The 25,738-nt window shown below is 51.1% G+C and overlaps 1 protein-coding gene across 1 annotated transcript; it reads right to left on the reverse strand.

The window, feature by feature from the left end:
• Positions 1–17,034: 17,034 nt before the first annotated feature.
• CLEC19A (C-type lectin domain containing 19A) lies at positions 17,035–25,372 on the reverse strand. Its single transcript, XM_069869905.1, has 5 exons — positions 25,267–25,372; positions 19,349–19,514; positions 18,810–18,903; positions 17,944–18,076; positions 17,035–17,165 (listed from the first exon to the last, which is right to left on the reverse strand). Exons 1-5 carry the CDS (start codon positions 25,355–25,357, stop codon positions 17,086–17,088), a joined length of 564 nt encoding a protein of 187 aa, XP_069726006.1. The 5' UTR covers positions 25,358–25,372; the 3' UTR covers positions 17,035–17,085.
• Between the last annotated feature and the right edge of the window lie 366 nt (positions 25,373–25,738).

Below are 25,738 nucleotides of genomic sequence, written 5' to 3' on the forward strand. Positions count from 1 at the left end.
AGCAAGTCTTTAAGTCCTCAGTTGCTCAGGAGCTGCAGTTCAAGTCAGCTAGGACCTCCACATCCCCACCAAGTTATCCCCACCGCACTGACCTCAGAGCTCACAACATTTGCAAGCTTTCTCCTTCAAAGCCAATTCTAACAAAACCTCAGATCTACACCAGAAAATTTAAGGTGACTTTAACCTTCTACTAGATACGGCTCTGTAGGCCATCTCTCACCTCCTGGGAAATCTCCTTGCAGACCTTTGACAACTCTTGCAAGTCTCAGGCATCCACAGTCCCAATTTACAGCTATCCACAGCTCTCTGCAGACCCAAACCCAGCTGATGAAGATCTACTGCCAGCACATCCTTACAGTGAGGTGGGAAGATGCAACAAAACGAAGAGCCTGTTGCTGTGCTTTATTTCCCCCCTAGGCTCCACCATGAAATCTCTTCAATAATGAATTTATGGCTCCATCAATCTTATTTAAACTTCAGTACAAATAAACTGCAGCACATTCACAGTCCCATCACAGTGCTCTGACTCACCCAGTCCCAGCAGACATCATATATTAAATTAATTTCCGAATGTATTCCAAAGAAATTGTTTCAGCTGCTTCTGCTAAGAACTCCCCGTGCTGCATGATAGGGCAGAGCATCACATGATATCTAATAGGAGAACTTTAATTAGCTGGTGATTAACCTCATTACAACTCAGCTCATGAATAATTTAAGTCATGCCCAGCACCCACCCACCCACCCTTGGCTCAGGGGAGGTGAGTCTTACGCTGATGGGGGGAACATAGCATTGATCTTGGATTTGCTTCTCCTGCCCAGGCTGTGGATCCCTTGCCAGATGCAGGGACAAATTCTGCATTTCTTTACACTTGGGTATCTCTAACAAATTAAATGAACTTCAGATGTGCTCTGGCATCACTCGGAGAAGGGATACGCTCAGAGACTAAAATATTTACCAACTAGATGGGGAAAAAATGCCTCTCCAGCTATTAATCTCTGTGCCATCCGGCGCGCGCAGCTTCAGTTACTCACAGGGGAAGCACACAAGACTGAGGAAACTAGGACTTGGGGTAACCAGGGAACCTGCTTACTGCAGAAGTTTCTGTACTGCTGGCTCAGGCCTGTGTCTCATTAAAAACACTGAGGCTCTTATTTTCCACCAGCTCCAGCCTCTGTGAACCATGGGGCCCCTACAGCAGGCTGAAAGCTCCCAGTCGCTCTGGGCTGTCCGTGACATGCAATTCAGGGTCCTGTAGGACGCAAAAAAGCCCACCTCAAATACACAAACTAAACAAATAAACCAAAATAAAACCCCCAAAGGCCAAGGTTTTGTCCTGCTCCAGTAGCAGGTGAGGCTGTGTGCGTTGTCACCCCAGAGAGCGCAGGGGGAACGAGCGGGTGGTGGGGAATGAGCTGCAGCCTATGTGATGCCACAAGAGCACCCGGAGAAGCCAAAGTGCTAAATATGCTTCCTAATAGCAAAAAATGTGTCTAAACTGAATTACTATTTGACTTACTGGCTGACAAGATAATTAGTTTTCCCACACAGCTAATTAGCAAATTCCTGAGGCTGTAGTAACAATCAGACCAAAGCCATACCAAACTTCTTGCTAATTCAGCCCTGTTGCATGTCTCCTCTGCCTCCTTTTATTATGCGTTCTTATCTTCTTCCAGCGAGCTTGTGCTTGAATAGGAAACACCTTCCTATTTAACAGCCTGTGTTCTGGAGTGGTTTGCAATCAGTGGACATCAGCATCAGCTTTGGATGCAGATATCTGGTTAATCTAATCCGCCTGGCTGGTTGATTAATATCTGTGAGGTTAACGTTAAAGGGAGACGACCAGGGCTGATGGTGTTAATAACAACGATTATATGGAGGCTCACATTTTCCCCATCCCATTGCTTTCTGCTCAGGGAGATGCCTGGGCACTGGAGAAGCTTGTCTTCATAGGATCATAGAATAACCAGGTTGGAAGAGCCCCACTGGATAATTGAGTCCAACAGAGCCACCAGGGCTTTTGCAGTCTGTGCCAAAGCAACAGCTTCCAGCTCTGCTCCTGTAATTTCTACTGCGTTTCCATTCCCAAGCAAGAGGCAGAGAGGAGCCGTGGGTGACAAGGTCCTGCCAGTGCGTTTCATCGTTTGCGGGTTTTGCTGCTGCTGCTGTGGGAATGTTCCTGCACCCACAGGAATGTCAGTTCTCTCCAGCCACACGCTGACCTTTTCCTAAGCCGCGCTGGTCAAGCCTGGAAAATGACTCTAAGTACTGAGGCTCTTCTGCTTTCTTTCTAAATCACATCAGGTGGCACAGCAAAAGCTGCTCAGTGACATCCACGTCCTGCAGCTTTCCTGCAGCAATCCAAGTGTTCTCCAGTTCCCGACAGGGTGCCAGCCTGGAAGAGAGGCTTGTGTGGCCCCTGCAGCCCTGCACTGCCCTCGGATGCCCTGCCAAGCATGACTCCCATCCCTCTGGAGCCGCCAGCCAGCAGATTTTGGGGTAAGCAGAGGTGGATTTGGCAGGGGAGGTGCCGAGAGATGCTTCCTACACCAGGGCCATGGGAAACCCTGACACTGGGTTTGGCCCCACCAGCCCCGTCCGAGCTCTCCATCGTGGGTTTGGGGGCATTCCCTACAGGTATCCTGAATTCATGGCACCAGCGAGCTCTCCATCGTGGGTTTGGGGGCATTCCCTACAGGTATCCTGAATTCATGGCACCAGCGTGCCGTATTCCCCTTTCCCCATGTCCTGGTCCCCACAAAGCAGGCACTCGGCTGCGTGGGCCCGAAGGGAGCCGCACACACGAGGCTTTAGGCAGCCACCCCACTCCTCTTCGCTTTAATTCTCGCGGAGATGACGCAGTGTAGGGGAAACACTGACTCTGCATCCACAGGGACGTGCTGGCAGCAGCCGTGGTGGCATAGGGGTGGCCAAAGTCGAGGAGAAGGCGGCTAAACCCAGATTTTTGCTTTGCTGCCCCTTGCAGAGTTCCTGTGTCTCCATCCCAGCAGCAGCAAGACCCTCAGAGCCTTGGGGGCTGCGTCTCTGGGACTGGCCAGGAGCCCCGGGCTGCCCCTCTCGCTACTCCCCTTCCCCAGCGCCTGCCCAGGCTCTTGCTGTCCCTCTTCCCAGCGCCCGAGTGCGACACCGCTGCTTTTGGTACTGAAAATAAAATAAAATGTCAGGTCTCTGGCTCCCGAAACCACTTTTCAGTTGAGAAATTGTCATTTTAGTGCTGCTAATGGCCAGGATCAGCCCTGTCAGCAGCAGAGGGAAGCAGCAGGTTGCAGCAGCCTGTGCTCTGAAGTGCTGCAAACACCACAGCGGCTGATAACCGCCTGCCCGGGATGATTCACCACTGTTGACTTTGACAGAGGCAAGAAAAACAGCCTGAAACGCTCCATTTTGGCATCTGCATTCACAGTGATGGGCTATTAGCTCAGAGCAGGTCCCTATCCTATCTCCCCCCCACCTTATTTCAGTGCCATATCACTGAAATATATTTTCTATGTTGGAAAAGTGATTTATTGACATCCTTACCTGTGGGAAAGCAGCCAGAGATGTCACATTCAAATGGATCACATCTGCATCAACAAAATACCTGGCACAGTCTGACCCTCTCTTCGCTGCAGGCAATTTCTCTTTCTTATTTCAAGCCTGCTCAAATATTGGCTTTATTACCACAAGAAGGATAAGAGTGACCTATAGAGCAAATGCTTATGATGGCTTTTCAGGGCTATTTTCACAGGGCTGTTGTCCCAAAAGCATTCACCCCAAGAGAGATATTTAAATCAGGGTGAGCTCCCAGGGCTGTATTTCTGCCCTGTGCCCACAGCTGCAGCCAAAGCCCTGGGCAGGACCCTGGCTGCGATGGAGAAGAGCCGGGTGCCCGTGGTCCGTGCTCCCTAGCGAGGAAAGGGATCTCCCAGCACAGAGCAACCCAAACATGCTGCTGTAACATCGGTGGCAGCTTGGCTCCTGCCTTGTGTGGGAAGCAAGCTGTCAGATCGTGTTTCCTATGTCCAGCCTGGGCAGCCACAAGCATTCATTTATATTTGTGGAATAATTTCCATTTCCTTTTCATTGTCAAAGGTAAAGGAGCCCAGACAAGCTATTTGGACCCACACAAATAAAAAAGCAAGGCTGATGCACTGACAAATAACCTCTGACGACCACGATGCCCTGGAGCTGTCAAAGCATAACCCATTTTCTCTGAGAGAAATCAAACTGGTGGATTTTGTGGTAATGAACGGATGGATGGAGTCAGTTTTCTTAGCTCTGGATGGTGCTCACCAGAGGGGGATCAGACATCTGATTTTTTGAAGTTCATTTCTGAAACCTGTACAACAGGTATATAGTGGTAGCGTTTACCATTCAGTCCTAGACAACACACACAGAGTAAATACTGTATTTAAGATACTGTGCTCACTTATTTCATGATTGTAAACTCCATTTTTAAACCCAGGAGAGTGCAAATGGTGCGGCTCCAGCTGTTGCAGTGCATCACTAGAGCAAACAGATAAGCTTGACACTTCCCATCATTCAGTAATTAATTCTCAAATTTACAGAAAACCTTGATGTGTGTTGGGTTGAAACACTAAAAATAGACACTCAAGCATTTTGTTTGGAAGAAAGCGACCCTGATGTCCCACAACATCGTGTGCTCGCTTGGAGGTTTGGCTCAGGCTGTCGGGAGCCACCTCAGCGTCTCCGTGGCCAGCGCTAAGCATGAACCAGGGCTCTCCCCTCACACCCAGGGTCACTTCATACAGTAACAGGAACATGTTGTTCCTGGGGTACTGTGAATAATCGTGAAAATACACAGAACAGAGAAAAGCAGTGCACAAGCAACATTTTTCCCAGCCCATGCAAATTGCCATGCAACCCTTGTGCAACTCTCCTGTACCTCTCCTGATTTGCATAGCCAAAAGATGGCAGCACTCTCTCATCTATGTGCAACTGCAAAACCTCTTCTCTCCCTACAAATGCACACAAGCCTGGATAACTTTAATCCGAAGGATTAAATCCTTCGGAGGGACGTTTTCCTCTCTCATTTGCTGTAGCCCCCAGCCAGATGAATGGTGCTGGGGCCGCGGTGGCAGCCACGCAAGCTGTGAGCGCAGAGGGCAGGGATGCTGCTGCTCCCTGTGCGCTGTGCCCGACACAGCATCGCTGTCCTCCCCCCGCCAAGCGCTGCCACACGCAAAAGGAATGGGAAGGAATCATTTCACACACGCCTGGTCATCCCCATCAGCACTGAGCAGACGACGAGCTCTCCATCCCGGAGTTTGCCAGGTGTCAGTGAAAGGACTTGTTCTTCAACTTCTGTGTTGAGGGAGGGGGAAAAAAGAAGTTAATAGCATTTTGTGCAAAAGTTTGTATCTGGAATGACCCTCCTGTTCCCTGCTGCCCCAGTGCCTGCACACCCTCTGCTAGTTCAAGTGCACTGGCAGGGTGAAACTCAGCGAAAATATTCAGTCTTGATTTTTGCATTTCCCAATATAGAATCATAGAATCATAGAATAACCAGGTTGGAAGAGACCCACCAGATCATCGAGTCCAACCATCAAACACTAACCCATGTTCCTTAGCACCTCGTCCACCCGTGCCTTAAACCCCTCCAGGGAAGGGGACTCAACCCCCTCCCTGGGCAGCCTCTGACACTGCCCAACGACCCTTTCTGTGAAACATTTTTTCCTAATGTTCAGCCTAAATCTCCCCTGGCGGAGCTTGAGGCCATTCCCTCTTGTCCTGTCCCCTGTCCCTTGGGAGAAGAGCCCAGCTCCCTCCTCTCCACAACCTCCTTTCAGGGAGTTGTAGAGAGCAATGAGGTCTCCCCTCAGCCTCCTCTGATATGATAACCCATCATGTGATTCCATCCACTTGCTTTTTTTTTTCCTCCTACCCTGCACCTGTTTCTTGTCTGACATCCCTCAGCTCGTTTCTGTGCCCTCCTAGGAGCCTGCTGAGCCCTGACCCACCCAGCCCCTGCGAAGCCTTGGTTCCCACGGGATCCTGCCAGGTCCTTGCTGCTGCCTGGGATCGCAGCCGTCCCTCCTTCATCCTGGGTACTTTGCAAACAGAAGAACCTAAGGTTTGCTTTCCATAAGTCCGATGAAAAGATTTGCTTTACAATCCCTACGAGAACAGAAGGAATTAAGGTGGATGGAAAGCTGCATGGAAATTGAGAATCGTGGCAGTTGCCTGCGGAGAAAAGCTGGAGGTGACAGTCCCTCCCCAGTGTGAGCGACATGGGTATCTGCGCCCAGAGGAAGCTGCTTTATATCAAGAAGCCCATGGGCAGAGGCGTAATGGCGCAACATGAGCTGTGCTCCGTTAGGATAATCACATCTTCAGTGCATTAAGGTCGGAGTCAAGGCTGAGCACTTCCAGCTCCCCAGGGCTGAGCCCAGCAAACCCAGACAGCCCCCTCAGGGGAAGTTACCCCAGCTCCACCACTCAGATTGTAACAAATTAAGGAGAAAAAGCTTCATCTCTCTGGGCATAAGGAGCCCAACGTGCAGTGCTGCGTCCCGCGCGGTCAGAAACAGGGTCAGGAGGGAAAGCTCAGCGCTGCCAGCTCTAACGGGGAACCCCGCTGCAGCCTCGCGCCCAGAGCCCTGATGAGTTTCTCCTTCCCCGTGGGACCCCGGCAGGCGTTTGCCCCATCGTCAAGCGAGGCAGCCTGGGGCACGGCCGGTTGAATCCCCCAAGCACACCTCACTTCCCAACCACAACCCTGCCCCAATTCCCAGTGTTTCAGTTAAAACATCTCTTGGATGTTAACGTAAGGGGCATAAACTACCTTCTAGGATGCTCCTGGGTCTCCCATCTTTGAGGACTCCTGACTCACTGCTTTTGGAGAGGGACGTGCACTTTATCTCCACTTGTTGACCATAACTGCAGGCAGATTTAGTGTGAAACATGAGCATGACCTGAGCCCCCTCCGCTTAACGCTGTAACATCAGAAGTATAAACAGTGAAAGCTGCCACCCTGAGAGCTGGGGAGGGAAAATAATTTCTAATTACAACAAATCTTTATGAAGAAGGGTCTCTGAGGTAAGGTGTGTCCCTTCAGGTGGTAACACCAACCAGAGATGCTCCTTCATCAGTGGGTGTCAGCTGGACCCACAGCTCTTCTCCATCACCTTGGGGAGGCCCTGGTTTCTGCAGCATATAGCCCACTGCCACCAATATGGAAAATCTGGACAGAGAATTAGAGAGATAATTAGTGACAGCATTCATTAGAAGCAGCAAGGTGGCCTCACCTGCAAATGCCACCGTGCCACAGCCTCCTCGCCTGTCACAAGAGGAGAGCCCTGAGCTGGCAACACCTTCCTGCAGGGAACCCACCCTCTCTGGCAACCTACAGGATCCGGCTCCAATGGAAAACATTTCCTTTTGGATCTTTGCTGAAAGAAAATGCATCATTTTCCTTCATATGGACAACTTGCCCCTCTGCAAAGCCAGGGAGAGCCTGGCACTTACAGCCTGGCCGAACTGAGCCCGCAGCCCCAGCGTGACCTCAGCAGCATCGCTAGGGGAGGAGCAGCAACCAACATTACAGCGACCCGCCGTGGAAATAGGATCTTTATCATTTCTCTTGCAAAACACAGAGCGTAACGTCTCCTAGATTCGCCTGTGCTGGCCGGCATTTCATTTGGTCTCTGTTGGTCCTCCAGGATGCCTTGTCCAGGTTCATGGGAAAACCAAACACCCAGAGCCATTTGTATATTACATGTTTATTCATGTTCAAAATGAACATTATAGGAAAACAAGAGCACAATATTGTGTTTGTGTATTTGCAAATGTGCCGAGAGGCGCAGAGTGAGCATTCTCGCAGTACCCATCCGTAACTCGTCCTGCAGGCTGAGCTCCTTTCCTAAGAAAAAGGACCATCAGGTCTAATCTCTGCAGGGTGTTTATAAGCAATGGTGACTGGAGAGTGGCACTGCTGCAACCCCAGCCATCAAGCAGCACTTCAGGCTCTGCAGAGCTGCTCGCTGCAGGGAAGCAAGTGGCACCAGATGAACCAGCCACCTCAGGAGCCACCTCAGGAGCCACCTCAGGAGCCACCACATCCTCCCTGGGACACCCACACTGCACCCATCGCAGGGCACGAGGACACCACAAAGAGCTTTGCTCCCTGGGAACTCGCCTGCCTGGGGAGAAAGCAAGCCCAAGTAGGAAAGTTGTTATACACAGCGGCAATCAATAACCTTCAGAGAAACACAGAGGCCAGCAGCAGTCGTGGCTTAACAACAGTGATGTTAGGTTTGCTTTTTTTTAAAAAAAAAATTTTTAATGGCTTATTTAGTATTGCAGAAGGCATTTTATGCTGAAAATAGGGGGTCTTTCTCAGTCTGGCATCCAGGACCTGTGCTCTTTGTCACGCTGCGCATCACCAGGGAAGTCAGTGAAGGAAAGTGGAGTAAATCAATGCAGAATTTGGCTCCATGAAAAAAATCTGTCATTAGCAGAGAAGCCAGTTCCCAAAATGAGCTAGCAGGCACGAACCATTTAACTAAAATAAATCACTGCAAGGGCAATTCAGAGAACTAGAGAGGAAACTGCTTTTGTTCTTCAGTCATCAATTCCACACTGACAATTGGACTGCATCTTTCTGAGTTTGCTTGCCAGCACTCCCAGTCTCATAACCATTTTTCAGTCTAGCATTTCCCCATGCAGAATGACCAATTCTTTTTATTTTGCATGTACACACTTCTCTCTTCTGCAAAGATTCTGGTCAGGTATTATTTTTAGTTATTTTCCCCCATCCCTGCTCTGCTGCAGCTCCTGGTTTTGTGGTACCTCTAGCTGCAGTTTCTCACCTGGGGCATTTTTTCCAAAGCACTTCTATTTGTTTTATGCCGGTCAGAAAACTAATCCCTGACCAGCAACTAATCTTTGTATCAAAGGAAGAAAATGCTAACAAATGGTGAGCCATTACAATTCCTGCCGCTCAAGAATTCCTTGCTGCAAATCAGCTTTCTGCACCCTCGCTGCCGAGACACATCTCTTCATAGCATCCAGCTGTAGCATCTTATGTCATCTTACCTTGGAGCCTTCACCTCGCAAGAAGATGCCACAGAGCCAAGCTCAGGTCAAATAACAATTTGGATGATGGCAAAGGAACTGGAAAGCGTATCAGCCCTATCTTTTTTCCTGTTTGGAACCAGTAATAGGAAAACATGACCAACCCACTGTTTAATTAAAGAAAAAAAAGAAGAAGAAAACAAAATAAGAAAAAAAAAATCACAAAATCCCCAAACAAACAAAAAGAAACACATCAAGCTTGGGGTGAAATTCAGGGTCAGCTTTAGCACCAACTTCTCCATGTGGTTTCTCAGACCCACAGAGAGCAGGGAGGGGAAGCAGATTTCATCAAAGGTGCCATGAAACACATAGCCCTGAATTAGGACATTTCAGAGACAGTTTTGAATCAAAAGGCTTGACCAAGTTTCGAAAGATGAGGCTTGTATAGAGGCAGATGTCACCAAAGTGGCATGAAAACCTCATGCAATGGGACCAGTAGCTGGATTTGCACCCAGCTGAGCGACACCCCCAGCCCTGCAGTCTGGTGTAAAGCCCATGGGATTTTGACTGCCACCGGAGCAAACCTTGTGTGGGACCAGGGATGCTCAGAATTCAACCCCAGACTTTCAGGGTTCCCTTCCCCAAGGCACCGCTCCAACTGCCACATCATCGCCCTAAACAGTCACGTATTATTGACAAAGAGATCCAGGCTGGAGATGGCCTCGTTTCAGTGGTGGGAGCCGTGATTCATCCCCAGTGGCCTATAGCTTGTACGGCATATGGCAAAGCTTTTTTAGAAATCCAGGATGGAGAGAAGGAAAGAGCACGTGCCAAACCAGGGAGCACAGCAGAGCGCCCGGCTGGTAATAAAGTCAGCACGTGGCTGCAGATCAGCTCCTGCATCCCTCCACGCTGGGAAGAGGCACGTGGACCCCAGGAAACCACTCTGGCTGCTCTCCACCCCGGCATCCCACCCTCCTGCTGTCTCACCCGTGTGAGCTGCACTACTGATGCACCGACTGTTTGATTTTCTCATGGTGAATCCAAGACACAAGTTACCAACAGCAAGCTGGGTATCGTTTGGCAAATTCAGAGAGATCAGATTCAACCTCACAAAAAGAGAGGTGAGCTCTTCCTCCTGTCCTGGACGGTCTCACTGCTCCTGAGATGCCAGCTGGCAGATTTAGCCCAAATTACAGACAGATTGTAGTTTCGGTCGCACAAATGTAAACCCAGGAGCAATTCCACTGCCATTAATGGCATTGTTCTGTGTCCATTCCAGCCTGCTAGAAATGAGAACCAGGCCCAGGACACAGGTGAACTATAAATGTGTCATTGCATTCACCTTCTCCTCCACTTTTTTTTGAATCAATTCAAGAACAACTCACGCTTGATACACAACTTCGCAGTTTCTGGAGGCTGCGTTTGCAACATAAACGGCTCTGGGTCAGCATCACCACCGCGGCACCCAGATGAGCTCAAATGCAGCATCAACACAAGCCCATCAGGCTGGGGCAAATCCCATTTAAATGGAACCACTGCTGGAAAATTCAGACATATCCCGCAAATGGCATATTAATAATGAGATCTTTCAGAGGAGGATCCATGACTCATCCGAGAAGAAAAATGGGTTATTCACTGCACTGAGCCATCAGAACGACACAGCAGCTTTTTGGGGGGTTGCTCAATTTAAACTTCAGAAAAATGGAGAAAGTAGCGCAAGAGAGGATGCGGTGGCTGTAGCTGCCAGATATTATGAGCAGTGAGAGTCTGCACTGGCATTTTAAAGTTAAAAACCCCACCCCGACAGACATTTTGTTTGTATGCTAAAACCAGGAGTGGAAGAAACTGCAAGCATTCTTCACCACTGCCTCACTCTGCTCCACCCAAAGCCACAAACTCACCAGTTCATCTCCAAAAGTCACGTCCTGGGGGTACCCAGGGTTGAAGGGACCAAACCCCGCTGTGCTAAGATGCTTGGTGAGCCCCAGAGCCGCTGTCCTGGCAGCTGTACCCACAAGAGGCATCGGGGGGGCCAGGATAACACGCAATGAAAGGTGAAGTTGCTGTAGATGCAAAACACACCCCAAAACGTCAAATCCAGGCAAGGCTTTTGACGCCCTCCCTGAGTTACTGCCAGAGTGAGAGCTGCTCTGTGTTACCTGCGGGGTAAATAACAGTGAAAGCCGCGTCCAGGTGTGCGTGGGGGATTCGAGGGATCCCGTGCAAAGCGATACGCAGTCGCTCCACGGATACAGCAGGTTGCTAGATGGAGTCAGTGCAGAAAAAAGGGCAGATTATAAAGCTGGCATTTAAGATTTCATTAGAGCTGTAATCTTATTGCTATTACCAATTTATAATCACTTTCGCAACCCATTTAAATGCAAGGTAACTATCCACATTAGATGAATACGTTCATCATTTGCATTCAGCTTTTCCTTGGGGCCGTGACTTTGTGTGATGCTTTGGTCAGGGCCCGTCCCTGGGAGCACTGAGCCCGCACACTGAAGAAATACCACATTTAATTTCTTTAACCCCCACTTCTGTTTCCTTCCCCTTCTTGTCTCTGCAACCTTCACATCTGGTATCTGCTGGGAGCAACCCGTGGCCGGTGGTGGGAGGATGGAGAGGTTGGCTGTGATGGAGAAAACAAGTTCTAGCAGCCCCCAGGCTCCACACGAGCACCAGTGCGAGCACCAATGTGCAGACCAGGAGCCCACAAAGTTGTTACGTCTTCACGCTGTCAAGTTGCACAAAACAACTTCTAACTGCAGACCTGCCATTATGTCCTACCTCCTAATTTAATTATCTTAACAAGATAAAAGAGGAATTAGCAGCAAGTGGATTTTCACCACTAAACAACTGCGTGACATTGAATTCTAAGCTCTTAAACCACTGCTAGATTGTGGGTCCATGGACTTTCAGGAACCCATGGCCATCGAGTCTAAACAGCATCCAACTCAAACGAATTTTGTCTTCAGAACAACAAAAAAAAATAATAAAAAGAAGTCTTCCCCATCCTCTTCTACAGCCACCTGTGAAAATTCAAGCCAGCCTTGCAGCACCGTCCTTTCCCAGTGCTCAGCAGCGAGCGCTGGCTCTGTAATACCAAAAATTAGTAAGCACTTAATCTAAGTAGGCATTTTCCCAAACTTCAAAGTCTCCATGGACTCTGGAAGTGGAAGATGATGGTTATTCCCCCAACAGCAGGCCCACAGCCCTCCCATCGAGGCCAGCAGGTTGTTCCCAGCACCCTCCAGCCACACTGCTCTCACCCCTCTCCTCATTACACCGGGAGACACTGACTCCTCCAACTATGTTGGAGTTAAACTTCCTCACCTTCCTACCCCACAGCATCTTTCCAAGCGCAGCCAGAGAACGATATCTCAGGCGATTCCTCTCCACGCTGTGGAGGCACAAGAGGAAAGCTGCTCCTGCAGCATCTCCCTGTCCCGTCCTTAGCCAGGTCTCCCATCTCACTCAGATGTTGCGTTATCCCAAGCAACTGCACGAGTACAAACAGATGTCAGAGGGGATGAGCAGAGCAGGCTCTTCCTGGGCCAGGGGGTACGTTACGGAGTTTCTCTGGGAGGGATGCAGTCATAACACACCCCACGCTCCGACAAGGTTCCCACTCAGAAACGTGCTTAATAACAGCACCAGCCGCTCCCATCCAGCCCTGACAAACAATCCATGCGCCTCCTGACAAAGAGCTTCACAAACGATGCAATCAACAGCCCAGCACAATTTTCAAGAAATACAAATGAGCAAATATCTAGTTGCCATAGTAACCCTGAGAGCCAGGCTAGACTTTTTTTGCAGATAACCCAACACGTTTGGCCGACGCAGCAGGAGCGCGGCACCCGGGACTCACCTGGGGACACCGACCACCTATCGCTGAGGAGAATCAGCTCTTTCCTAAGCTGCCCCCAGAGCTCCCCCCTCGCTAACTGACTCCAGGGGGTTTGTGTTCTGGGTGCCAACTGCAGCCTGTTTCCCCCGCGCTTCACCTGCGCTTTGGCTCCGTGGCCTTCAAGCCTCACAGGTTTTATGAGCAAAAATCCACAGCAAGAATTGGTCTCATTAGATCTCTGCTTTACCTCTGATCAGCAACGTCTTAAACAATTTGCACCCAGGAATAAAAGTTTCCAGCCAAGTTCCCAAGCTCCTGCAAAACAAAAGAAGTTGATAAAAAAACCTTTATCATCCTTTTAGGTGGCTGAGCTGCAGAGCCCTGTGCCCAAAGGGAGGCAGGGCTACTGGCCCACGGGTCCGTGATCCCTAGAAGAGCAGTTTCCACAGGGAGCTTGGAAATCCTTGGTCCCAAAGGACAGGGAGAACTTTGAGGTGCTGATGAGGAGCAACCGGCAGCAAAACAGACCCTGGTGCTGTCACGAGGCAGTCCCTGTGCCTCCTCCAGGCAGGAGGAGCTCCTGGCACCAATGAGCCTCTCCCAGAGGAAAACCAGCACCGATTGAAGCTTCACTCAGCTTTTGTGATTAATTAAGGTGCCATTGCGTGCCAGCAGTTTGCACAGTTTATAAATCCACCCTCAATCACGTCTCTGGCCCTTCTTGACCCAAGACCCTTGCCCAAGGGGCAGCTGTGCTCAGCCCAGCCCAGGAGGTGCATTTCCCAGCAGGTTTGTCCCCGCTGCCTCTCATTCCCGGGAGCAGCAGGGAGCAGCCAGGGCGAGGTGGGATGGGAAAACCTCAACGCAGAACAGGAGAAACACCTTGATGAAGCCAACGTCCACCAGGACCTGCGTAACACAGACAAACCCTCCTCGCCTTCCTCGGGTTCCACTGCTCCATCTCTCCTGGCAGCACATCTGGGGTGCAGCCAAAGCTGGGGGGTTCATGCTAACACCATCACACAGACAGGTAATGTCATTTATCATCAGATTTTGTGGTTAGGTGGTGGCGATGGACATCACTGTCACAGACAGCAGACATCTATCATTTACTCACTGACCTGCTGGAAGCCTTTTTCTTCTTTTGTCCCCAAGATATTTTTGTTTCCCTGTTGAAGGGAACAGCTCTGCCGTGTCCTTGCCCCAGGGTAGGAGCTGCCTTGCTAGGCAGGCAATTAAAATCGAGGGAAACCAGGCAGAGAAAGAAGATGCGCCAGAGAAAGCTCCCAATTCAGCTGTGCAGGCCTTATCCTCCTAGTAATTTGCAGAGGCGGAAAGTCTTCCTGAATTAACAGAGGGAAGGAGAGCCCAGCCCAGCCAGCTCTTTGAGCATCCAGATTAGAAACTAGGGAGGAAAATCATTACCAGGCACCAGTGTGCCCCAGCAAGCACTTGCCTTCACAGCTCCCTCCCTGGACATCCAGCAGCATGTTTCAGGAATAAAAAAGAATAATAATAACAGGGGGGGAAAAAAATATACTCAAAAGGCAAATGGTCCAGACAGGCCCATCCCTCCACTAAGGGCTGGGGCAACGTTGTCTCTACAGACCATGAAATGGGGTGTAGGAAAGAAAAGACATTCATCACTAAGAGATAATTACTTTTCTTCACTCCCAGGCTACGTCATTCACTGTTCACACTTACCCTGACTTTTATGTGTTACAAAGGAAGATGTTCAGCTCGTAAAAAACTCAGAGACACAAAAGGACCCTTCAGCATCAGCCACTTGCAAGTGGTGCGGGCGAGTACCGCTGCTGCCAGGTTTCCCACTGTCTGAACCACGTGGAAAGGCAGAATGGAAAAAATCAAGATAACAGGGACTTAGAGCTTATGAGACAAGAAGTACAGAAAAATAAAATAAAACTCTTCAGCCTGAAGAGCTGTAGATCTTTCCGGCCACCCAAAGTCTGGGGCCATCCATGCCAAGGGAAAGGGCATGTCCAGTCTTCCACTGAGCACTAACCTCACCAGATCCACAAAATATTCATTAAGGAGGTGAAAACTCCTGTAGTTTTCTGAATTTTATTTGATTAGTGTGAAACAGAAGACACTAGCTAAGAGAGCGGGTTGTTTTTTTAAGCAAGGATCCTAGAGCCTGTGGAGAAAACCAGGAGGGGTGGAAAACAAAGCCCCTATTAACTTTGGTCCTGACTTTCAGGTCACGCATGTTCAGTTCCTTTTACCTGGAAATGAAGATGTTAATTGGAGCTGACAGCTTTCATAGGTTTCCCCATTAGTAATATTTTAGCCACAGCAGGACCCAAGTCTTCAAACACTTTCCCAAGGGAAGGTTTTAACCTTTCTTTTGAAACATCTCATGTCTCTCGGAGGGGAAAGAAAAGAGGTTTTTGGCTTGAGGAGTACAGAGCCCCAGCCATGAGGAACTCCCAGCTCCTCTGAACAGCTTTCACAGGAGAAATGGGGTAAAGAAACTGGGGAGAAGCAGCACGGAGCAGAGCTCGGCACCGTGTGGCAGCATCACCCAGCAGCACGTATACATATAAAATCAATTTCAAATAACATCTTTTTATGTATATTATCCACTTATAAATATTTTATATTTCTCTCTTTTTAATATCAAATATAAAAATACCTAATCAAAGGTGACGGAATTCCCTTATTTTAGGATCCTGCTCCACAATGCACAGATTTTCCGCTTACACCACCAGCACTGTTACGCCCGACAAGTTTGCAGTTGCTCTCCAACTGGAAACGTATTTTAGCTGCAAGCTGCACTCACACCCAGGGAAGCAGTTTAAAGCTCCCAGCAGAGCCCCAGTTAGTTACCTCATTGTAACCAGTGTAATCACTCTGGAAAGTCTTAGTTTTGAAATTTCGTTTCTCCAAGATGGTGACATAAAGGAAGACCAGAGAGTTTTGTGAGGATGCTTTTACTCATCTTCTTAGGCAGCAGCCAAGGTGGAGCAGCCCAAGACTGTCCCAGCTGTGCTGCGAGACCCAGGGCTCTGCCAGAGCACGGAGAAAGGGGACTCGTTACTCCAAAGAGAGGGCAAAGGACTGGAGAGGGAGCCCACTGAGCATCTCGAACAAGGCACACTGGGGTTCCCACGACCACACACCCCTTCCCAGAAATTATTTACCTGGAAGATAAAAGTGGTGCCAGCACAGAACAGGAGGATATCAGCAACAGCTACAGGAAAGAGCATCATCCTGCTAGGAAACAGGGCTGCACCAAGAGCTGCAAGCTCTCCCCACTCAGGAAAAGCTCATGAGGATGGGCTGACCCTCAGCTGGTGCACATCAGCCCTCCACCTGCCCTCTCTGTGATTCTGTCAGCCCAAAGCAAACTCACCTGCTGCAGGCATGGGTGCTGCAAAGGTTTGGGGCACAGAGCGGCCCCACACGACCCATGCGATGATACCTCGTGGCTGATGGGGACCAGATGAAGGGCAGTTGTGCATACAGGCTGCCTCAAGGACCCCAAAAAACAGTCAGGGTCAATAAAAAATACTTTCCCAGGTGCCTTCTTTTCCACAGCGCTCCTTATTAATACAAAGCAGGGGATAATGAATGGTTGGACTCGATGATCCGGTGGGTCTCTTCCAACCTGGTTATTCTATGATTCTATAATACCAGCTACTTTTGTATGAGATTCCCATATCCTTGAGGAAATGCTCCTACTCGAGCGCTAGAAAGACAGAGAAGCCTCCACCTGCTGTCTGCTGTTTATTTTAGTGGAGAAAAAAAATAATGTGCACAAGAGGCATTTTGCATAACTTAACAGAAAATAACACGTTTTTCTCTACTCTTCATGGATCAATGGGCAAAATCCAACAGGCAAAACAATTTCCTATACATGGCTATTTTTTGGTACAAACAGTTTGATGCACTGATAAAATAATAGGTTTCTTCTAATACACCGTGATGATTGGTCTGAAACCCAAAGCCAAGCTCTGGCCTGGGGGGCTCCTTTGCTGTTTAACACAGCTCCCGGCTCTGTTTGCCCCTGGGGAGGGTAAGCAGCAGGTTCACCCCTGCAGAGCCCCCAGGAGGGATTTTGCAGCTGGGGTCTGGCTGGGGATGCTGAGCAGCTCCTCAGCTCTTGCCACCTGTGCCACGTCCTGGTACGGCTGGAGAGATGACCCGAAATGAGGGGGCGCAGGCAGCATCGGCAGCCTCAGTCCAGGGCCAGTGATGGGATCTTGCAGACAAACGGGAAGGCTCTGCCGCAGGCGTTGTCATTCCAGGAGCGCAATGCTACCCCCCACCCCCCCCCCAAAAAAAAGCCAAGGTGTTAGCCAAAAAAACCATCAGGAGGTAACGACGCGCTGCCCTCAGGACCAGGACCTCCTGTTGTTTGGGGGGCTTTCCTGGGATGTCCTCCTATTTGGGCTGCTCCCAGCTGTTCCTCCTCCCAACATCCCCATCCCAGTCCTGTAGAGATGCTGGTGGGGATGCTAGACCCCAGCTCAAACGTGGTAGCAGGGAGGTACCTGAAAACGCAGCCCAAAGCCGCAGAATATCAACAGGTCGCATGGAGATGGAGCACTGAGGTGTGTCCGAGGGGTCTGGATACACCTGACTGGTCTCACTGGCAGTGAGGGTGTGACAGGGGACTCCTGCACAAGCAGGGTCTGCCTTGATTCAGCGAGATGCCCCTGGCCTGACTGAGCGATGGAAAAGCTGGGAAACTGATGAGTGTTTCCACAAACCTCCCACGTGGGAGGGGAAATAGGAAAATTTGACCTTGGGCTAAGTTCAGTAACTCTTCAAAGTGGGTGATTCTTCCCTCCTGCCGCTGCTATGGGAGAGGGAGATGGGCTGCAAGCAGAGGGAAAGCGAGTGTGTGTGTGTATGTGGTGAAAGAGAAAACACATCCCTTCTCTGCAAAGAAAAAGGATAATAATAATAAAAAATAAAATGCAAATCCTCAGCCTGCCAGCAACCTCTTCAAAAAAGCAAGACCCTCAGTGGACTGAATTTATTGACATGCAAAATAAGACTCAAGGTGCCCTGAATGCTGGTGCACACTCACCACTGCTGTGCCGGTACCAGATCTGCACACAGTCCTCCTCCTCCGGGATGGAGTGGATCCCGTCGTCGGGCTGACTGCCGTCCCAGTAGTGGTAGTCATAGGAGGAGCCGTCTGTCCACTCGAAGTGACCCTCCTGGCTCGGGGCAAGCGGGGAAAGGCTGTGACCACAGCCCTGTGTTTGCAGGAGCTGGTCCCACTCCCACGCAGCCGCCGTCCCTGGGGCCACACAGCCAGGGAACGCGCGGAGAGACTGTCACCACCCAGCAAAGGGAGAACAGCATGTTTGGGTCTACAGCTGAAACCCTGGAAAGCCCCAGCATCACACCAGGAGAAACCGAGAAATTAAATCCATATATTTTTTAACGCATCTACCCAATTCTGTGTTGCTTTCATTCCCAGTATCTACAAAAAAATTTGCTGTTGTGGGACTGTTCTCCTGACAGTCTCAATTTTTCTCTCGTACATATTAGACTGTATATTTCCAACACGTCAGCTTTGAGAAGTTGCAGAGTATCACAAGAAAGCAATGAAACTTGGTGATTTTTGATGTTGGAGACAGTTCCAGCTTATTTGCTCTTCTTGGCCCAGCAGTACAACACTCTTTCTATCAAACCATTAATAGAATATGATGTGGAAAATAAGTAAGTGTTAATCTATTAATTCTAGCAACATTTTTCTTTTGAAAGCAGATTGGAGGGGATGAAATGACAATTCTCTCTCCTGCGCTGCAAAACAGACCCTAAGGCACCACCCAATCAATGGGGCTATAAGGAGCGAAAAAGAAAACGAAGCGGCTTTCCAGGAGGGAAACGCAGGGAAGTAAAATTTTAAAGGTGATTTCCCGCGCGCTCACGGGGAGCTCTCACCTGCCGGAGGTCATTGAGTCCCATCCAGATGTCGGTGGGGATGCCCGGCACGCGGCTGTTCACCAGGTCGTACACGAAGACGTTTTCTTCCCAGCTGGCAAAACAGAGCGATACAGAGCCGCTGAGGGCTCTGCGGGCACGCGGTCACTCTGCCCCGGGCACCCACCCTGCCGCCTCGCCAAACGGGCCCCCTCCCTCTAATTGCTGTTAATCGCTTCCCTGGGTCTGTGCAAGCGCGTGTAGGGTGGGCAAGAGGTGTGTAGTGTATCCTCAGGGGGACGGAGCAGGGGGAAAAGGGCATCTGGTATATTTCTAATGCTTTTTCAAGCAGTTCGAGGGAATTCAGGGAATGCTGTGTCACTTTTCCTGCCAGCCCAGCATTTTTTCCATTGCTTTTGTGTGCCCGGCTTGCAGAGGGGTGCTGGGGCTGGGACACGAGCCTGCAGCCGGCACAGTGCTGTGGTATTGCGGCTCCATCCCAGATTTCTTTCCTCCCTAGGCCGTGCCGGGGTGGGACGACGGCTTCCAGCGCTCCTCACCTGTGGATGGAGGCCAGCTTGGCTGATCGGATGCCGATGGAGAACTCGGCACAGTAGAGGTCGGCTTCGGCCCAGGTTTTGTTGATGGGGAAGTAGCGGTAGCAGTGGCCTTCGTACTCGGTCCAGAAGAGCGGGCAGGAGTAGGCGTGGACGGGCTCGGGCATGGCTGGGGGCAGAGAAGGGGACACCCGGCAGCTGAGGGCGAAGCGACACGCAGGGAGCAGTGGAGGTGGCAGCCCAGCCCGGCTCCCCGGGGCAAACGGCCCCCAGACACGTGCAGGGAAAGCCCACCTGAGGCAGAACCATAGAGTCATAGAATCACCAGGTTGGAAGAGACCCACCGGATCATCGAGTCCAACCATTCCCATCAATCACTAACCCATGTCCCTCAGTGCCTCGTCCACCCATCCCTTAAACCCCTCCAGGGAAGGGGACTCAACCCCCTCCCTGGGCAGCCTCTGCCAGGGACCAATGACCCTTTCTGGGAAAAGGTTTTTCCTAATATCCAGCCTGACCCTCCCCTGGTGGAGCTTGAGGCCATTCCCTCTCGTCCTGTCCCCTGTCACTTGGGAGAAGAGCCCAGCTCCCTCCTCTCCACAACCTCCTTTCAGGTAGTTGTAGAGAGCAATGAGGTCTCCCCTCAGCCTCCTCCTCTCCAGGCTAAACACCCCCAGCTCCCTCAGCCGTTCCTCACAAGGCCTGTTCTCCAGAAGCCATTCAAAAGTCTGCAAAAGCCGTGGGCTTCTTGGTTTTAGCATCAGCCAAAATCAGAAGGGACATTTCAAGCCAGTTTGATGTTGTTTTAGGCAGCGGGTGCTTAAAATAACGGCACTGACTCCTGCTATCGAGGGAAGGAAGATAAGGGCTCTTCTGGCCGCTCTCAGGCGCTACTGGAGCCGCCGCTGGACCAGGAGCCGAGGGCTGCCGGGCCAGGGCAGACTCTGCCCTCCTGCGAAGCCAACGTGTGCCTCCTCCCTCGCCATCCTCGTGTCCCCACGTTAGACTTTGGCCCCAAAAATAGCCCGGCACGGTGCCAGCCTGTCTCTCTCCCACCAGATAAGAGCTGGGGCTCCGCGGGGCTGCTCCTTGTCAGCACAGCGGGGAGGTTACCCACAAAGAGAACATTTCGGGGCAGGGCACATTTCTGGAGCCTTTGCTGCTGCTGCTGGGTCAACACCACACGGGCTTTAACGCTCCTCTCAGCCCTCCTCCCTGTCACCTTCCCTGCGTGCACACCAGGAGGATGCAGCGCAGACGCACAACCCCCAACACTTAGACACGCGCAACCCCCAAATCTCATGGCACGTAGGCTTAACTCTCTCAGCTGCTGGGTTTTGAGCTTTGGTGACCTGCCAGCTCCCCCAGAGATGGTCCCCGCATCCCTGTGGGGTCCTGCCGGAGTCAGCAGGGAGATGGGGAGGGCAGGGGGAGCAGGGGGTTACAGCACGCCGCAGATGCCATGGAATTATCCAAGCAGGTAACAGGCTGAAGGCTGGAGGGGTCAGGGTGGCGCGAAGGGCCCCCGGGGCTGTACTGACTGCCTGGGAGAAGCCGTTTTCCCCAAGGATAGAAAATCCCTGCCAGCAGCAGGGACGTGGGAGCAGCCAGGGCAGCATCAGCACGGGGAAAAGGAGAAATGAGGTGAATTCGAAGCAGCTGTGGAAATGTTCACGAAGACGAATCCCTTCCTGCCCCAGCAGTAGCAGCTCCAGGTGATAATTTCATATTTCATCAGCTCTTTCCACATTGGGATCTCTGAGTGTTTTACGAACACCCACCAGCCAGGCTCCACGTCCCTCCTGTCAGCCCTGCAAGGTGACAAACCACAAATGCTAAGAGCCTTTTTGTTACTTGAGAGCGAGGCACAGAAGCTCAGCAACATGACTACTGGTGGCACCCACTGTGCTGAGCCCCACGAGGCTGTAACCCCATCGCCCCTGGCCCAGGACCACCGGCTGCTCCCTGCGGAGGAGCTGTGGCTGGGGGCAGCTCTGCACCCTACAGCAGCACGGGGCTCTGCCATCCACACCAGCACTAATTATGGGCTGTAGAGGGGACACGACAAGGGACACCAGCCTGGAAACAGGAGGAAGAGCTTTACCGGAACGTGGCCAAGCCACAGCCAGTTCAGTGGCAAAGCAGGATTCAGCTTTTGGATTCACACACAGCCATCCTTGCATTTTAAAACCTTAGAATAGCCCTAAAAAAATCAAATTGTTGCTATTATAGTAATTGAGCAGAGGACGAGGAACAGAGAGATGATGGGATTTTCTGGGAGCAAAGCCATCCTCCTGCACGGTGCCGGCCAGGGTCCCTGCCACACTGGAAGCAAAGCAGAGCAAGGGCAGAGGGTCCAAACCAGGGGACGTGGCTTCAGCATCACTGTCAGGCTGTGGATGAAGCACATCCCTCCATCCAGGACAGAGCTGAGATCTGGACCCAGTTTACAGCAGCTCCCGGTTGCCGCTGGCACTCAAGGTCTGCGCTAGACGGGCAGCACCAGCTCCCCCAGCAACTGGGATTTTATTACAGAGGCTGTGAAATGCCTCGACAAACTTTTCACCTCTAACAGGACAGTGGCAAAATTCACAGGGCTTAACCCAGCAGCCTCCCCAGCAAATGGGGCCCTTTGCTCCTGAGTGCTAATTGCAGCAGGCATCCTGGTGCCCGGGGCCCAGCGGCATCCCGGTTATCCAGGAAAATCACCCCAGTTCGTTCAGAGCAGGCAAAACCAACTCAGAGATGGAGACAGCCCTTCTTTGTTATTCTGAACTGCTTCCTATTAGGTAGCATTAATTTGATGAGCTTCAGTGAACCAGAGGTGCCTGAAGGAATTTAAGGTTAAATATACCGAAAAGGAAAATACGGGAGGTCAGCATTTAATTAGCATCTTTTCTGTTAGGTCAGGATCAGAGGCTTGGCAGTGTCCGTGGAGGATAACTATTGCTCCCAGTCTTACAGGCAGGAGCAGCTGGGGGTGTTGCTTCATCTGGGATTTTGGGGGGGCTATTTTTAGCAGAAAGGACACAAGAAATTGGATGTATGGTTGTGAGTACATAAGCCCACTCACGTCTCCCTAGGAAAACTTCATAACCCAAGCCGGCAGCTGCTGACAGTATTTTGATCTAAAAGGGGGCGGGGGAAGCATTCGAGGGCTATTTAGACAAAATCTTCACTTCTAAGTACCCCAGCAAAACATCATCCCCAGCAGCATCGGCTCCTCTGCACAGGGTGAGGGCAGCACAGCCCCTGCCCTGGGATGAGGGCTCCTGCCAGCCCTAAGTTATTTCATCTGTTGGTCCCCAAAGTCCTGATCAAAAATGATGGCAAGAATTCTTCTCCCCTTTGCTTATTTACAGAGCAGCATTTTTAAGATCAGGGTCATGTTATAACCAGCAAAATAAATGTCCAGACTTACCTGATGATAAAATTTTTATCAGGCAGATGTTACTAACTCAGAAAAGTTGGGAAATGAAAATTTTGGGTCAGAAAAAGAGGTTTGCGCGCTCTGGGTTTGTTCCCGTGCCAACAAGACTGCTGCCTTTTTATTTATTTACAAGCTGAGACAACTGCAGAAGTGCCAGGAACATCACTTGTCAAAATCTTCCAGAAGCTGGCACTGGCCTGCCAGAAAGTTTCACTTCCCCAAGTGGCCACTTTCCAGCTAGAAATAATTAACTGAGAAAACACCAGCTACTTTCACACAGTTTCTTATTCCAGGATGCTGCTAAAAGAAGATAAAATACCAGCTGCGTGACTCCCACTGAGTCAGCCAGGGAAGAGCGTTTTTGTCCTCACCAGCTCCATCCAAGGTGCGATGCTGCCCCAGATTTGCTATACGAAGGTCGGGGGTAGGACAAGGCTGGTGAGAGGTGACCGTGCAAGAAGGCTCCTGGAGGCACTGAATCTCCATCAAAGGTTTTGGACAGCAGATCGGATCAGGTCAGTGCTGGCAGCAGATGCTGCTCTTGCTGCAGGGTATCGAGAGGCTGTTTCATAAAGAGCTGATGACTTACCAAAACCTTGGAGACACCGTGAGACACCTCACTGAGAGGCATTGCCTTGAAACACTCCCCTTGGCACATCCATCAGCTAATTATGCAATTTGACTTGAAAAACAAGTGAACTTCTTCAGCTCTCAGCAAGTGTATGGATTTGGAAGGTGCCAAGCAACACCCCAGAGGCTTGTCTGAAGCTGATGCCAATGGAGAACTGAGGGGATCCCTGTCACGTGTCAGGCTGGGTCCTTCCCAGGGCAGAGCTTCCCACAGAAACCCTCCACTAGAACCTGGGAAGCTGAGAACGAGTGATGGCTACTGCTCCCCAACTGGTGGTCAGAACCCGGGCTCAGGATGACCCTCCTGGTGCTCACAAACACAATCGCCTCCTAACAGCTCAGGGCCATGGGGGAGGCCAGCAGCTCGGCTTCACCCCGTGTAGGTGCTGCTGGAGCAGGGATGGGTGAGACACAGGGCTGGGACAGGGGAGCCCCAGCACCCTCCGGGACGGCTGCAGATTGGTGGATTCAAAGTGTCAGATGAGTCAGACATCCATCCCACCCCAGTCCCAACACATCCATCAGCCCACGTCCTCATTACCAGATTAACCCAAAGAATAAGCATTAAAAAGGGAGGCTGGTGGGCAAGAGCACGTAGCAGAAGCTAAGACAGGGCTGCTTGGTGATGCTGAGGTGCCTCAAGTCACTCGTGGCTTTAGGAACACATCCTTCAGCCCTGACAATCCAGTCCTTACAGACAAACAATCTCACCTTCATGTGATTGGCAATATTTACCTTTCATTAACAGATGAAAAAGTCTCGTGCTTAGCACCCACCTTCAAAATAAGCAGGTCATGAGAGTGTTTTCAGTCTGAGTGTCTAGGGGCTGCATGGACCTAGAGGGACGGTGTCCACTGGTGGGCATAAAGCTTATTAAATAACTGGGTAACAATTCACACGCACTGATGTGATTTTTAAAGCACACATACAAATTTCAAAGTAAAATTTTAAACACCTGTTGAAGCAAGCTGGAAGTGACATCCCTTCACACCGAGGGTTTTGCTTCTCTGAACCCCGTGACAAAACCAAGCTGGTTTTACAGCTTCAGATCTGCTGCGTGTTTTGGAGTCGTGAGGCTGCACAGACAGGCTGCAGCAGACACCACCAGCAGCCCTCCCGCAGCTGGCACTGGCAGATAGGAGCTATCTCGCAGGGGTTTTTTCCCTCCTTAATTAGTTTTGGCAAAGCTCCCACGGATTAGGTGTCTGGCAGGAAAACCGGGCTTTTATGAACCCTTTTTCCCACGAACTCACTGAACAGCCCTTAAGGAGTCCCCTTCCCATACGAAACTAACAGGGCACAAAGAAACTCAGAGCAGCGACTCTCACACACTCCAGCCCCAGGAAAAAGTTTGCAAGAACCTCGAGCGACATAAAGCAGCAGCCATCAGCGACAGTTCAGGAAAGAAAAGGTGGGGAATAAGGGAAATACGGAGGAATCACTTACTTGTGGCCACTTCTCACATGTGTTTAATATGAATAAATAAATAGGGAGCCTCCCCCCGCATCCTGCACCCCTCACGCGTGTGCCCCCGTGCAGTTCTTTCTGAAGAAGCCGGTGGGGACGGCTGAAGGTCCAGGCACATCGCTGAGCCGCAGCCTCTCACACGCAGGAGCAAAGCCAGAGAGAGGCAGCTTCAATACCCTGGGAGAGAGACAGCAGGGCTGCTCGCGGCACATCCCCCCAGGTGACGAAGAAAGTTGATTTTGAGGAAAGTCTGAGATTTCTGGAGCAGTCAGGGAAAAGGGAAAACCAGCTCTTGGCCCTGCAAGAGCTAGGGACGCGCTCTCTTCTCTCTGCTGAAGCCGGAGCGGCTTCAGGCTGCCTTTACCCCAAGGTTTAGTCAACGCTTCGCACTCACCTTGGCTGATCTTGATGTTAGTCTGGGGGAAAGCCTGGGCGGCGAGCAACGCTGCGGAAAGCAGCGCGTACACATCCCACCCAGCGCCCATCGCAGCGAAGCGAGGAACAGGCTCCGCAGGGGCCGGTGGGCAGGGGTCACTGCTCGGCCCGCGACCTCCCGGCTGTGCCAGGGAGGCCGCCGGCAGAGGTAGAAATAGGAGCTGGGCTGCTCCCTCCCCCAAAAGCAGCAGCTCTCCCAGCGACACACGCCTCCCCTCCCGCCCTGGCCTCACCCGCTGCATCCCATCCCATCCCACCCCATCCCATCCCACCCCATCCCATCCCATCCCATCCCACCCCATCCCATCCCATCCCACCCCATCCCATCCCAAGGGACCCATGTTCAACCCTTCGCCTGGCTTGGGGCTGCGCGTCTCCTGTCCGCACCAAAGGCTGCGGGTGAGCAAGGAAATCCCTTCTCTACCACCCCG

The sequence above is a fragment of the Phaenicophaeus curvirostris genome, chromosome 16 (assembly GCF_032191515.1).
Source record: "Phaenicophaeus curvirostris isolate KB17595 chromosome 16, BPBGC_Pcur_1.0, whole genome shotgun sequence".
NCBI classification, from domain to species: Eukaryota; Metazoa; Chordata; class Aves; order Cuculiformes; family Cuculidae; genus Phaenicophaeus; species Phaenicophaeus curvirostris.